We start from the raw sequence: 12,338 nt of genomic DNA, 5'->3' as shown, positions 1-12,338 counted from the left end.
GCCGGCTGCAGCAGGCCCTGGCCTTCATGTCTGAGCTTGCCCCTCCACCGTGGCCACCTAAGGGCACTTATCACGGTTTCCTTCGCGAGCCTTCCTGCAGGCAAGGGTTCCTGGAAAACAGGTTCTAGACTTCAGAGATGAGACCCCTCTGAGTGTGGTAGGAACAGAGGATTTGCAAGAGTGAGAGGTGGGAGTTCAACCACCCCCTTGCATGGTCCCAAGAACAGCCGAGGAGATGAGGGCCTGCCCCAGGCCTTCCTCATTCCCAGCCTCCAGCCTCCCCTGGGCTCCACCTGAGCCTCAGGCAGTTCCAGGAGGCCCCCTCAATCTCCTGGGACAGGCTGCTGGGACTGGCCCCATTTCCTCCATGGGCCTCCCCCACCCCAAACCACCCAGAAGAGCTTTGAGCTGGACCCCAGGGTCAAAGGAACCCCATAAATACAAACACATTTGCATAAAGGACCAGAAGTCTGCGTCTGCAGCTTCCAGCCAAGCTACCAGCAGTGGGGGCAGCCAGCCTTGGCTTCAGGGAACACACATGGGGGCAGGCTGGGCCAATGCCTGCCATTTGCTGTTCATGAGACACAAAAGAGCAGCCTGGTGGTTGGAATAGCTTGTGTTCTTTTCTTTTGGGGTCTGATGTATATATATATTTAAAAGACTAACACATCACCAGTCCCCCGCATGCTTCCTCTCTACTGAGCAAGCATTATGTACAGCCTATTATATATATGTGCATATATATATAATGTATATATCTTCAATAGATTACTACATTCAAGTAACGACACACAGGATTTACAACTTCCCCCTGAGGGCAGAGGAGAGGCACATTCACACATGGTGGTTCACAGAGGATGTACCGTACACAGGCAGCCAGGTGGGCCGAGCCCTGGGAGAGGCAGCAGCAGAAATCACAACCACCACACTGTTGCTTACGGTTCAGGGAGGGGAGGTGCAGGTGTGAGGCTGGGGGTGCAGCCCACGCTGCCTGATGGACCAGGTACTGGCTGGACAGGGCTCCCTGGCTGGGGCTGGCCCAGGGTCCTGTCTCAGGGCCTCACTTTTCCAGGAGGTGCTCAAATTTGGGGTTCACGAAGGAGAAGCCGGAGAAGGCCGTCTGGTCCATGGAGTCGATGAGGTTCTTGTCACTGAATGAGAGCCGCGCCTTCTCGCTCAGGAACTCCTGGTCAAAGTTGCTGTAGTCTCCGGGTGACTTCTGTGGACACAGGGCAGGGCCAGGTGAGCGGGACCTCAACACGTGCCTTCCCAACAGGCCTGTACCTCTGGGGGATATCCCGGAACCCGGGCCCATCCTCAGGGCCAGGCCACACAGGTCCTTGTTCAGGAACGATCAGGAGCCTCCAGCTGTCTCCATGAACAGCTGCTCAATCTGCCAGGAGGCAGGACTGGGTGGTGCCCAGCGGCTACTGTGCCTGATGATCAAATTCTGATGGAACCCAGATTTCCTGGAGGCACAGAGGCTGAGTGGATCCCCTGAAAACACTGCCCTGAAGCCCTAACCAAAAATAGCCCCAACGTCTCCCTCTCAGGCCAAACACCAACTTAGCCTAACGCGTAAGGGTGTCTGCCTTGAGCACTTGCTCTACGTGGGTCACGCTGGCAACAGTGACTGAAGGTGAGCTGGAACCGCGGGGTGCTGAGTTCACGGTCATCCAGGAGCAACCTTAGCAGAGGGGGGCGGGGTAGCTACACATCTCGCCGATAGTGCCCCGCGTCTCTGAAAAGCACGGGTCAATGTGTGTGCTGCTGTGCGCACTTTCAACAAGCACATCACTAGACAGACGGCAGATACCAAGAGAATTGAAGCCATCTCTACTTATGCCTGAGAGAATCCCCAACAGAGACAGAGGACGAAGGCACTGCAAGAGGGCCTGGGCCTGGGGAAGGAAGGGGCTGCCGGTGGCCAGACACAGCCCACTAAACCCAAGCGGAGTATGGTGCGGCTGGAGGAAGCCGGGAGTTCGAGTACGATGGGATCAAGATGGGATCAGATGAGGCTCAGGTCCTGGCATCCACCGGCATCCACCCGCCGGGGATGTGCTGCCTGTGCATGTGGAGCCCACTGGGGCTGCAAAGCCTCAAACGGGCACCATCAGGCCGCTTGTAGGAAGAGGTGGGAAACTTCTGTCCTGAGGACACAACGCGCCTCAAACAGGGCCCCTCGGATCAAACTGCTTTTGTTTGCAGGGAGGGGAGTTCTAAAAATAAGATTTATTTCACTTGTTGAGAACACAGAACATGGGCCAATGTAACAGTTTCTCCTGCACAACATGCTGGGAACCCTGTCTCCCGCCTTCTCCGAGCTGTTCCTCCCATGAACATAAACTCGCTGACCCTCTAACCTGTTGGTCTGAACCCACAGCAGGAGCTCTGAGAGGAGCCAGCAACTGGTTTAGAGGGCTCAGAGATGTTTTCTTAAATCGGACAATCTACCAGAAACTTTCTAAACCCAGAATTCTTTGAAAACGGATGGAGCAGGGTCAACCTCAGCCCACGTCTCAGGGCAGCTCGCTGGAGCCCCGCCCCTTCACCCGCATGTTCCCTCCCTGTGGCCCGCTGCTGCTCCTGCTTCCATCTGCCTGGCTTTCTCGGTGAGCGCCGATCCGCCCGCTCTCTAGCCACAGGGGGAGGCCGTGTGCTTCTCTGACAGCCAGCCAGCGGGCCTGCTCCACACCTGAGCTCTGACTGTTCAGTGTGGGTGGCATCTGAGCTTGGGGCTCCGGAGTCTCAGAGCACCAGTGTGGCACATTTGGAGGTGCCCAGTGGGAACATGGCGTCCAGGTGGGAGAAGAAGCGCAGAGGCACGGCGGCAGGGCTGCGGTCAGACAGAAGCGGCTGAGGACGCCCCTAGGCCCCGGCTTCTCTGCATCCTGGCCCAGCCTCGCTTGTTCCTGGGCAGAATCTTCAGGTTCTGCACACCACCCTCCCCTGCTTGGCCTGGTCTCACCAGCCCTTCCCACACCCCACTCCTCCTGAGGGCCCCCCACCCCCCACCCCATTCTCTAGACCCTGGGCTCTTGCTGACAGACCCTCCCAAAGGCAAATGATCATGCGTGGCTTCTGACATGGCTCGTCCTGCAGGCTCCTATCACAAGCTATCAGCAGTGTGGGAGTCAGCCCTCTCTCTGACTCTGACCTCACAGCCACACCCAGAGCCCTGCCCTCCAGGGGAACAGCCCACTTTCACTGTACAGTGGACGGGATGGAAAGGGCGCACAAAGACCCTAACTCCAGTTCCCAAAGCAGAGCCCCAGCGCCAGGTCCCCAGAGGTCCACAAGGTGTTAGTTACCCAGGCATTTGGGTGTGGATGGGCTGTGGGAGGGAGAGAGGGTGGAGCACAGGGCAGAGGCAGTGACTGAACACTGGGGAGGCGCTGGGGGTGCAGGCCGGCTGCAGGCAGGGCAAGGGGGAGTCAGGGTAACAGGTGAAGTGGCGCCCATCCCAGTCAACAGTGCAGCCCACCCGCCCGCCAGCTGGGGGCTTACGTACCACTTTGGGCTTGAAGGGTGGCGCCACCTCCCGCTTCTCCAGCAAGGTCCAGTTGATGGTCTTAAAGAAGGGGTGGGTTTTGATGTTCCCTGTCACACCCAGCCTCTTGGATGGCTCCCGCTCAAACAGCTGCAACCAGAGGGCCTGGTCAGCACCCGGAGGCCTTGGGAAACTGCCGCCCCAACAAACCCCCAACAGGCCCCCAGGGGCTTGTTTGTCCAGATGGGTCCAGCTCGCCCAGCAGCACAGCCTGGGGAGTCCTGGGGGCGGGGCTCTTTGGCAGGCTGCACCCCCAAGGTCCTCAGGGCCTAGGGCCCTGGGCAGGTGGGACTTATGAGCAAAAGCAGGGGCTGCTGAGTGAGTGTGGTGCCCTGCCTGGCACAGAGCGGGTGTCATGGCCACTTTCTCCAGATGGCCCCTCTTCGAGGGAGGCTGCTTCTCTGACCAGCCCCTTTGTAGACGTACGGGAAACAGACCCTGAGAGAGGTTGCGTGACCTGGGCCAGGCCCCGGGGAGTCACCGGCAGAGCCAGGGTCTGCCACGCACAGCTGACTCAGTGCTCTCCTCCCCCAGGCCCGGACGTCGGGTCTGCCTGTAGCCTGGTGTGGCACAGCAGCGGCGGCGGCCAGGCCCACCTTCTCCAGGATGTCCTTGGCCTCCTTGGTGATCCAGCGGGGGTAGTGCGGCGTGTCCACGCGGATGGACTCAAAGAGCTCGTCTTCATCGTCGCCGTGGAAGGGCGACTGTCCAATGAGCATCTCATAGAGGAGGACCCCAAAGGACCACCAGTCCACGGAGAAGGAGTACTTGAGGCCCTGCAGGATCTGGGTGGGGGCGGCATGTCAGCGGAGCGGACCCCTGGCCGAGTGGACCCGGGTCTGGCAGGGACACCACTCACCTCGGGGGCGATGTAGTCGGGGGTCCCGCAGAAGGTGCTGGCCTTCCCCTCCCCAAACACATTCTCCTTGCACATCCCAAAGTCGGCGATCTTGATGTGGCCATCCCGGTCCAGCATCACGTTGTCCAGCTTGAGGTCCCTGAGGGGAGAGGACGGTCAGAGGGCCTCCCAACCCTAGCACTCATGTCCACCTAAGACCTGCCTCCCCCCTCTCCCTCCACAAGGGTGCAGGCCAGGCTCCCCCCCATCCAGGGTGCAGGCCAGGTGGTGGCAGCCCACGGCTGCAGCAGAAGAGAGGCTGACATAATTCATCCTCATGGTGCTGCCTACTGAGCGCTGATGCCGTCACACACTGTGCCATTTCCCAAAGCCCAAGACGAGACTGGGACATGGGGCCTCACTCAGCCACGTCTCCCAGGTGACCAGGGGCAGAGAGGCCACAGACTCCAGTCCACCCCACCCCATGGAGTAAGACGACCTCTTGTTTTGTTTCAGGCTGGAGCAACCAGCCCTTTTTCCCTCTGGGAAGAGGCCGGAGCCTGGGTTTAGGCGCTCATACAGTGGGGACACAAGGATGTGACTGAGGATGGAGGTGCCCCAATCACCCGCCCGCACGCACACACGCACGCAGAAGTTGGGCACTAACTAGGGAGACCCGAGATGACGACGTGTCTGAATTCAGAGGAGAGTGACGAGGGCTGGAAACACCACGGGTGGACAGAGGACAGACGGATGTCTTGGAAGCACAGCCAGAGCACCCCTCAGAGGCCGGGAGGGGGCTCTGCCTCATTCAGAGACCAGCCCCTGGAAAAGGGCATCGTCCTGGTGGAGTGAGAGGGAGGGAGGCCCTCAAGGAGGTGGAGCGGCACTGGGCTGCACCGATGGCCAAAACCGGAAACGCCCATGGTGTCTGGTTCTGTCTTACGGAGGGTGGCTGTGGGTCAGAACCCACGCGAGGACACAGAGGCGTCTCTGCTTGGTGTGTGAGCGTGAGCGTGCACCTGTCCCAAGGAAGACCCTGCTCCTGTGAGATCTTCCTGGGGCTCTTCCGCTCGGCTTCCTCTTTAAAACCATTCTGCTGGGCTTTATAAAGCAAACTCGTCTCCCTAACGAACCATTCATGAACAGTGTTCTGTGAACATTTGCTATCCCGCACGTGCGGGCGCTCCCCCTTCCCCACGGGCCTCCCAGCTGGTTCCCACTCATTCCCCATCTTCTTGTTGCAGATGCCGCCTTTCTGGGCTCACGGGGCCCACAACACTGGTCTGCTGGAAGGTGGCTGGGGAGCATCTCTGGTGCTGGGCAAAGTCTTGGCGGCCCCTCTCTCACCAGAAGGCCTGGCCCCTTCTGAAGCTCCAGCTGACCGCCCTGCACCTTCACTCAGACGCACTGAGATTTTCGATCAATAGGGTCTCACTGGGTTGGGGTGGGCGGCTGTGGAAGTGGGGCAGCATCTAGGCCTCCTGGTCTCGGGTCGGCGGCAGTTCCTGTGGGCCCCTAGTTCTCTGGACTAACAGCTTCTCCGCATTGTGTCTCTTCCTCCTCTCACGCTCCGGGCTGGCGGCACGAGAGCATCATGGCTCCTCAGGTGGCTGCTCCCAGGCCCCTGAGACTCACTAGAGGCTGTGGAGTGTCCTCAGGCTGTGACCCTTACTCGTCTCCTGGCTTCTGTAACTGTGCCTTCCGCACACCCAATACGCCACATCCACGTGTGCACGCAGAGGCCGTGCCCTTTGACCCCTTCTCTTAATTAGCATGCCCGACTGCTTATGCCTCCACTCAAAGGGCTGTGAGTCTCCGCTGGGTGACAGCCGACTGCCACATCTTTTCCTCTCAGCAGGTGACGGGTTCAAACCATCAGCCCTTGGTTGGCATCCGGTGCTAAACCCCGGCTCCACCAGGGCTCCATCCTGCCGTGGCCCCGCTCTCCTGCCCAATCTCTCAGTGCCTATCGGCTGGCCCTGCTCCAGAAGCAAGCACCCTGGTGGCACAGGGGAGACACTGGGGCTGCTAACAGCAAGGGCAGTGGCTCCAGCCACCTCCACGCTGAGGAGGAGGGGCTTCTGCCCGTCCAGCCGTGCTTCTCCTTCCCCTCTCGCCGCCTGGTCACCACCTCTGCGGCGGTGCACGGCTTCTCCCAGTGTGTGAACCCGTGTCCCGTGTCTGACGGATGTCCTTCAGCACGTGGTCTGGCTCCAGAGTCACCCACGCTGGTGGTCAAGGGAGACTGCATCTCCATGGCCGTGTCCCCTGCGAGGATGTCCCACCCTCAGGGGCACTTGCATGCACATCTCTGCACCTCCAGCGCCGCGAGAAGGCGCTGGCAGCGCCGCGAGGAGGCGCTGGCAGCACCACGCTGCAGTCCTACAGCAGTGGGTGTCTGGGGCTGTGTCCATGGGACCCTGCCCAAACGCGGTTCTTTGATGTTATTTAATCCACCGGACCCCACCTCACCCCCGTAATGGCTACTTCTGAGAAGTGGGCTCTCGAGTTGGGTACCGCACAGTCATGTCCATAAGAGTAAGGACTAAGCAGGACAGAGCAGAGGTCACCAGACCCTTCCTTCTCCATCCTCAGCCCCCTCGGCAGGATCCTACACCCGGACAAGCAGATCCCAGTGGGGGGGTCTCGCCCCAACCTTTAAACTTCCACCCCAACATTGGGCACACGCTGCCCCTCAAAGGGCGCCCATCTCCCCACCACCATGCACAGCCTTCTCCCGCACCAGGACCCCAGCTCTGCCTCAGCCTCTTGAGCAGATGCACTGTGCCCCATGGTTGGATGGGCAATCGTTTAGGAACCAGTCCCCATCGGTGGCTATTCAGATGGCCCAGCTGGACTGGAGAGAAAGGCTCCTTGATGCCGAGAAGAAGTGGACGGCGAACACTGGATCAAAGATGCAGAGAAAGCCTGGTCCAAAGAGGGGAAGGAAGAGTTCTGCATTTTCAGAGACTCCAGACTTTAGAGTCAGGAAGGCCAGTGAACCTTTCGGTGTCACACCCAAAATCTCTCCTGGAGCCTTCTGGAAACCCAGCAGCCGCTCAGCGTCCCCAGTGCACCCTCTGCTGCGGGCACCGTGCCCTAGAGAAAGCCCTCCGTGGGTCAAACTGACAAAGCAGCTGCAAGCCTAGCCTGGTGTGCAGGGAACGGGGAAGAAGCAGCGTGGAGGAGGCTGCGTGACTTACAGCCCTGAGCACCGCACGTGGGGAACAGAAATGCTTAAAAATAAGAAAAGACTGCTTGGTCCAAAGGGCAGATGCTACAGCGGTCAGTGCTGCTCGCCCTGCCCCGGCTGCCCACGAGCTCCCCCACTGCAGCTGTGCAGGCGTGCCCACATCGGATGGGAATGTGGAGGAATGGCCAGCGCACACTGCCTCCACACGAGGGCCCAGCTGGGAGCATTCAGAGCAAGCCCGCACCTGTAAATGATTCCTTTGCTGTGTAGAAACTGCAGCCCACAGAGGATCTCAGCTGCATAGAACCTGGGGTAGAAAGAGCACATGTTCCAGGGCTTCTGTGGGCCAGTGCGGTGCTGCCCATGTCCTCACCCACCCCAGGGGCAGGAGATGCTGCACAGACTGGCTGGGGCCCGAGCAGGCTCATCCCCGGTCAAGCAAGTGGGGGCAGCAGCTGAGGCGCTGAAGAAAATGCTTAGGGAAACACTCCGAACCAACTGGCTCTCTCCTCAGTCATGGGTTTCCACATTCACGGATCACGCACACACTCACACATGTGCACATGCACACTCACACGTGTGCTTATGTACACATACTCAAGCACTTACACATACACACATACACGCCACATACGCATGTGCAAGCACATGCTCATGCACTCTCACATGTACATTCACACCCACACATGCACACGTGCATACATACACCCACACATGCATATGCACACGCTCACACACACATCTGCATGCACACACGTTCACGCACTTACTCCTGCACCCACACATGCTCACACAGTCACATGTACACACACCTAAGTTCACGCACCCACACATGCATATGCACATACGCTCACACATGTACACGCAGTTCATGCACACACACATGCATATGCACACACGCTCACACACGTGCAGATGCTCACGCACTCACACATGCACACACGCTCATGCACACTATCACACACACACACACACACACACACACATTCATTCACTCACAGGCGAGGGGTGGGATCTCAGGTTGGGAAAGCCTGATCATCAAATAAGCTGCTCTGGCTCCAGGCCAAGGAGGGGACAGGGTCTGGCCTGCCTTGCACATGGTGGGCCCAGGGTGCCCCTAGAATTCCACCCCAATTCCAGCACAAGCTGGCTTCTCATGGACAGGGTCGGGGGCAGACAGGAGGCAGTGCTGCAGTGGTGTAGCCCTGTGCCTCTGCCCGGGGTCTCACGTACGTGGCGCGGTAGAGCTCGAAGCGGCCTTTGTCCTGGATGTGGTACATCAGGTCCCCCCCATTGAGGAACTCCATCACAAAAAACAGGTGGTCCTGGGGTGGGGGAGGCACGGAGGTGGGCAGGACGCTCCTCACGGGGAGACAGGCCTCGGCTGAGGAGACCACCCCGCCCGGGGCATGGACGTGAGGGGGAGACTCGGCCCTGTTCCCAAGAGGCGGCGGCAGTGGGGGTTGGGCGGTTGGGGGTGGGGGTGGGTGGGCACCTTGGTCTGGAAGGTGCAGTAGAGGTGGGTGAGGAAGGGGTTCTCCCAGGCTAGCGCCAGCACGCGCTTCTCCACCATGGTGCACTCCACGTCGTCATCGATGAGCACCACGTCCTTCTTGAGGGCCTTGACGGCGAAGAACGCCCCTCTGCCCTTCAGTTCCGCCAGCAGCACCTGCCGGGGGGTGGGAGTGGGGGGGCTGAGGGCCAGCCCATGGGTGGGTGGGGGGAGGGGAGATCCCAGCTGCAGACCCCCAGCCCAGGGCCCCTCAGCCCACGGTCAGGACTCACCTTCCCGAAGCTGCCTTTGCCCAGGACCTTGTGGAAGGTGAAGTTCTGGACGGTGCACCTGGTGCTGCCCTCCCAGATCTTGCCGTAGGTCCCGTTATCTGCCCACGAGATGTGGCTTAAGCCCAGGCCTCTGTCTGGACCCTGCTCCTTACCAGCCCTCAGCGGAGAGGGCAGCTGGGGCAAGGGATCTTCTCCCCACAAGGGCTGCCCCTGCCCTGGTCACATTGGGTAGCGGGAGGAAGCTGGTATAGGGGTGCTTTACCTAAGGTATCATCTCCAGAGACTCCAGACTTCTTCTCAAAACTCTGGTAGACCCCCACAGAGTCTGTTGACCCCGAGTCTGACTTGCGTGACGACCTCTGGGGAGAGGGCAGAGGTCGGAGGTCACACCTGTCAGAGCCCCAGTCCTCACCCGACCCACGATGCCGGCAGAGTACATAGGGCCAGAGCCCGGACCATTTGGCGGTGCCCACAGACATGCCCACAGACCCACAGTGGCCTGGGAGGCAAGCATTTCGGCCAGAGCCTTATAAACTGACTCCCACCTCCCTACGACTAACTTGATAGACCTGTATTTGTGTTACTGCTGATGGAATTTAGAGCCTGACTTTAGAGTTGTGTAGCAATCTACCCACACCCAAGCACAAATGACTGTGCAAACACGCAGTGCACTCATATACACTCAACTCACAGGCACACACACATGCACACACTCACACACCCATTCACTCACCACCTCACATACACTCAACCCACAAATGCACTCACACACACCCACTCACATGCACTCAAACATGCGCACACACACTCATAATACACTCAACTCAGAGGTGCGCGCACACCCATTCACATTCACACAAACACGTATGCGCTCAGATACACTCAACTCACAGGCACACACACACACCCTCACTCACACTAATGTCACACATGCACATTCTCTAGCACATCATACACACTCAATTCCCACACCCACCCACGCAACTCTCGCACTTGAGCGCGCACGCGCACCTACTCGTCCTGTATGTCAAAGACTTCATGCAATTAACTTTAAGGCCCCCCAGGGCACCTCCCCCTCCCGTGAGACTGGATTGGGAATCTGATTCTAGTGAAAACAAGCCACTTTCCCTCTGCCGCCCGCCTCATTCTTGACTCCCTTCCTGAAGGGGTGAGCGCCCTCCGCTCCGAGGGAGGCCGAGCCGGGCCCGCCCACCTGGCTGACTTGGTTGAGGGCCTCTGCCAGGAGCTTCTGGTTGATGCCGCAGAGGTTGGCCACCTTCTTCTGACACTTGTGGTGCACGTTCATGCCGCAGTCTGTGGAGAGGGGGCAGGGAGAGATGGAGAAGCCAGGGCTCTGGTTGGGTCTGTGGGGTCTCATTTCTTGAGCATCACATGCTGAGTAGAAGATTTGGGCTCTGACCAGAAGCCCTTCAGAGAAGGTCTGGGTGAAGCAGCTTATGGGCACAGTGGGCTGGCCCAGGCCCTGGGCGAGCACTCCCTGCACCTCACAGGGGCTGGTGGGGCCCTCCCCACACCCTCAGTTGGCACCTAAGGAGACCGAGGCTCAGAGGGGTCATGCTACCCATTCCTGTCCAGTGATCACGTGAGAGGCGCCTGGCCTTCCCCACAAGACCTGCCCTCCTTGGGCAGTGGCAGTTAGCTCAGCTCGCAGCGGTGGGCGGCTAAGTGTCTGAGAGGTCTGGGTGAGCAGGGCCCCAGGGCCCCTCCCGAGTCCAGCCCCAGGGCCACACACCTGCACATTTCAAGCCCTGCTTCACCAGCCCCCAGAGCAGGCTGCCACAGTGGTCACAGAAGGTGGGGCTCATGTAGTTGTACACCCTGAACCGGTGCGGCATGTCGATGTTGAAGCGCTCTTTCTGGAACTGGGGTGGAGAGGTCACAGGGCAGGAGTCACCCCCAGCTCTAGCTCTCACCTTCCCCCAACCCCACGCACAGTACAGACGCCCAAGGCGACCCGCTGGGGCCCAGAAGTCCCAAGAGCCCAGGCGAGAAGCAAGGAGGGCAGAGACGAGGGAAAGGAGGGTGAGCCCCAGAGGGAAGGTGGGGGGGTCCCAACCCCTCCAGCCGGCGAAGGCCCGGCCTTACCATGGTGTCCCGGCTGTTGGCCGCGGTGCCGGTGCATCGGCCGATGATCTTGTCGATGCATTTCTTGTGGATGGCAGCGTTGCATTCTTGAGGGGGTCAGGCGGGGCGGGGTGGGGGGAGGAGGGGAGGGGCCTATGAGCTGGCGCCTGCTGGCCCTATGCAGCCCTCAGCACAAAGCCACCCTTCTCCTTGGCCGCCCACACCCTCACCCTCAGAGGCCCTGGGCCACAGTGGCTCCTCTGCCCACCGGTCCTGGCAGGAGGGGCCTGGGGAGATGGCCGGGCGGAAGGGTGGGCCTCAGGGATCGGGAGGGCTCAGGCCTCCTGATGGATATGGGGTGGGACCAAAAGGGAGAGGGACAGCAGTGCAGGGGGGGCGTGTGCTGGAGAGACCCTAACCCTTTCCTTCATCCAGGGCAGGCTCTCCTTCCGCGAGCACACACACAGCCTGCATTCCAGCCCACCTGCCCTGTACACGCGTGTGCCGTGCCAGGCACGGAAAAGACAGGCTTTACACACACTTTGCCTCGTTTTGCCACATACCACTCTGCTACACGAGGCACAAAGCTGTGGGTAAGGCCATGCAGGCAGGCGGCATTGGAGCTGGGTTTCCACGTGGTGCCCCGTGAGCACCACCCCAAGAAAGGTGGCCTCGCTGTGGTCTGGAGGCAAGCACGTAGGAGCCGGTGGTAAATGCCTAAGTTTTAGCCCAGCTTGCTGTAAGAAAAGTGGCCAGTTTCCATAGTGTAAATACCGCATCATGGCCAATTTCAGGCTGCCTGTGTAACAATGTTACCAATGTAACAATGAGTAGTACGAAGAGAAACAGAGAGTCCAGATCCAGCTGGCTCCAGGTGAGTG

General features: G+C 59.7%; 1 protein-coding gene across 1 annotated transcript in view; it reads right to left on the bottom strand.

Moving 5' to 3' along the window:
- Positions 1–601: 601 nt before the first annotated feature.
- PRKCD (protein kinase C delta) overlaps positions 602–12,338 on the bottom strand; it is a 14,291-nt gene continuing 2,554 nt past the window's right edge. The window contains exons 6-17 of the mRNA XM_045297608.1: positions 11,479–11,564; positions 11,126–11,255; positions 10,586–10,686; positions 9,635–9,731; positions 9,373–9,470; positions 9,083–9,256; positions 8,821–8,912; positions 7,832–7,894; positions 4,413–4,551; positions 4,150–4,338; positions 3,515–3,643; positions 602–1,219 (exon numbers count right to left, since the gene is read on the bottom strand). Of these exons, the coding sequence (XP_045153543.1) occupies positions 1,061–1,219; positions 3,515–3,643; positions 4,150–4,338; positions 4,413–4,551; positions 7,832–7,894; positions 8,821–8,912; positions 9,083–9,256; positions 9,373–9,470; positions 9,635–9,731; positions 10,586–10,686; positions 11,126–11,255; positions 11,479–11,564 (1,457 nt within the window). The 3' untranslated portion in view covers positions 602–1,060. The remainder of the gene's footprint in view (positions 1,220–3,514; positions 3,644–4,149; positions 4,339–4,412; positions 4,552–7,831; positions 7,895–8,820; positions 8,913–9,082; positions 9,257–9,372; positions 9,471–9,634; positions 9,732–10,585; positions 10,687–11,125; positions 11,256–11,478; positions 11,565–12,338) is intronic.

The sequence above is a fragment of the Echinops telfairi genome, unplaced genomic scaffold (genome assembly GCF_000313985.2).
Source record: "Echinops telfairi isolate 266 unplaced genomic scaffold, ASM31398v2 ScPeMD7_7420;HRSCAF=8458, whole genome shotgun sequence".
Taxonomy (NCBI): Eukaryota; Metazoa; Chordata; class Mammalia; order Afrosoricida; family Tenrecidae; genus Echinops; species Echinops telfairi.
Note: the sequence above shows the minus strand (reverse complement) of the source record. Positions and strands in the feature narration are given on the sequence as shown.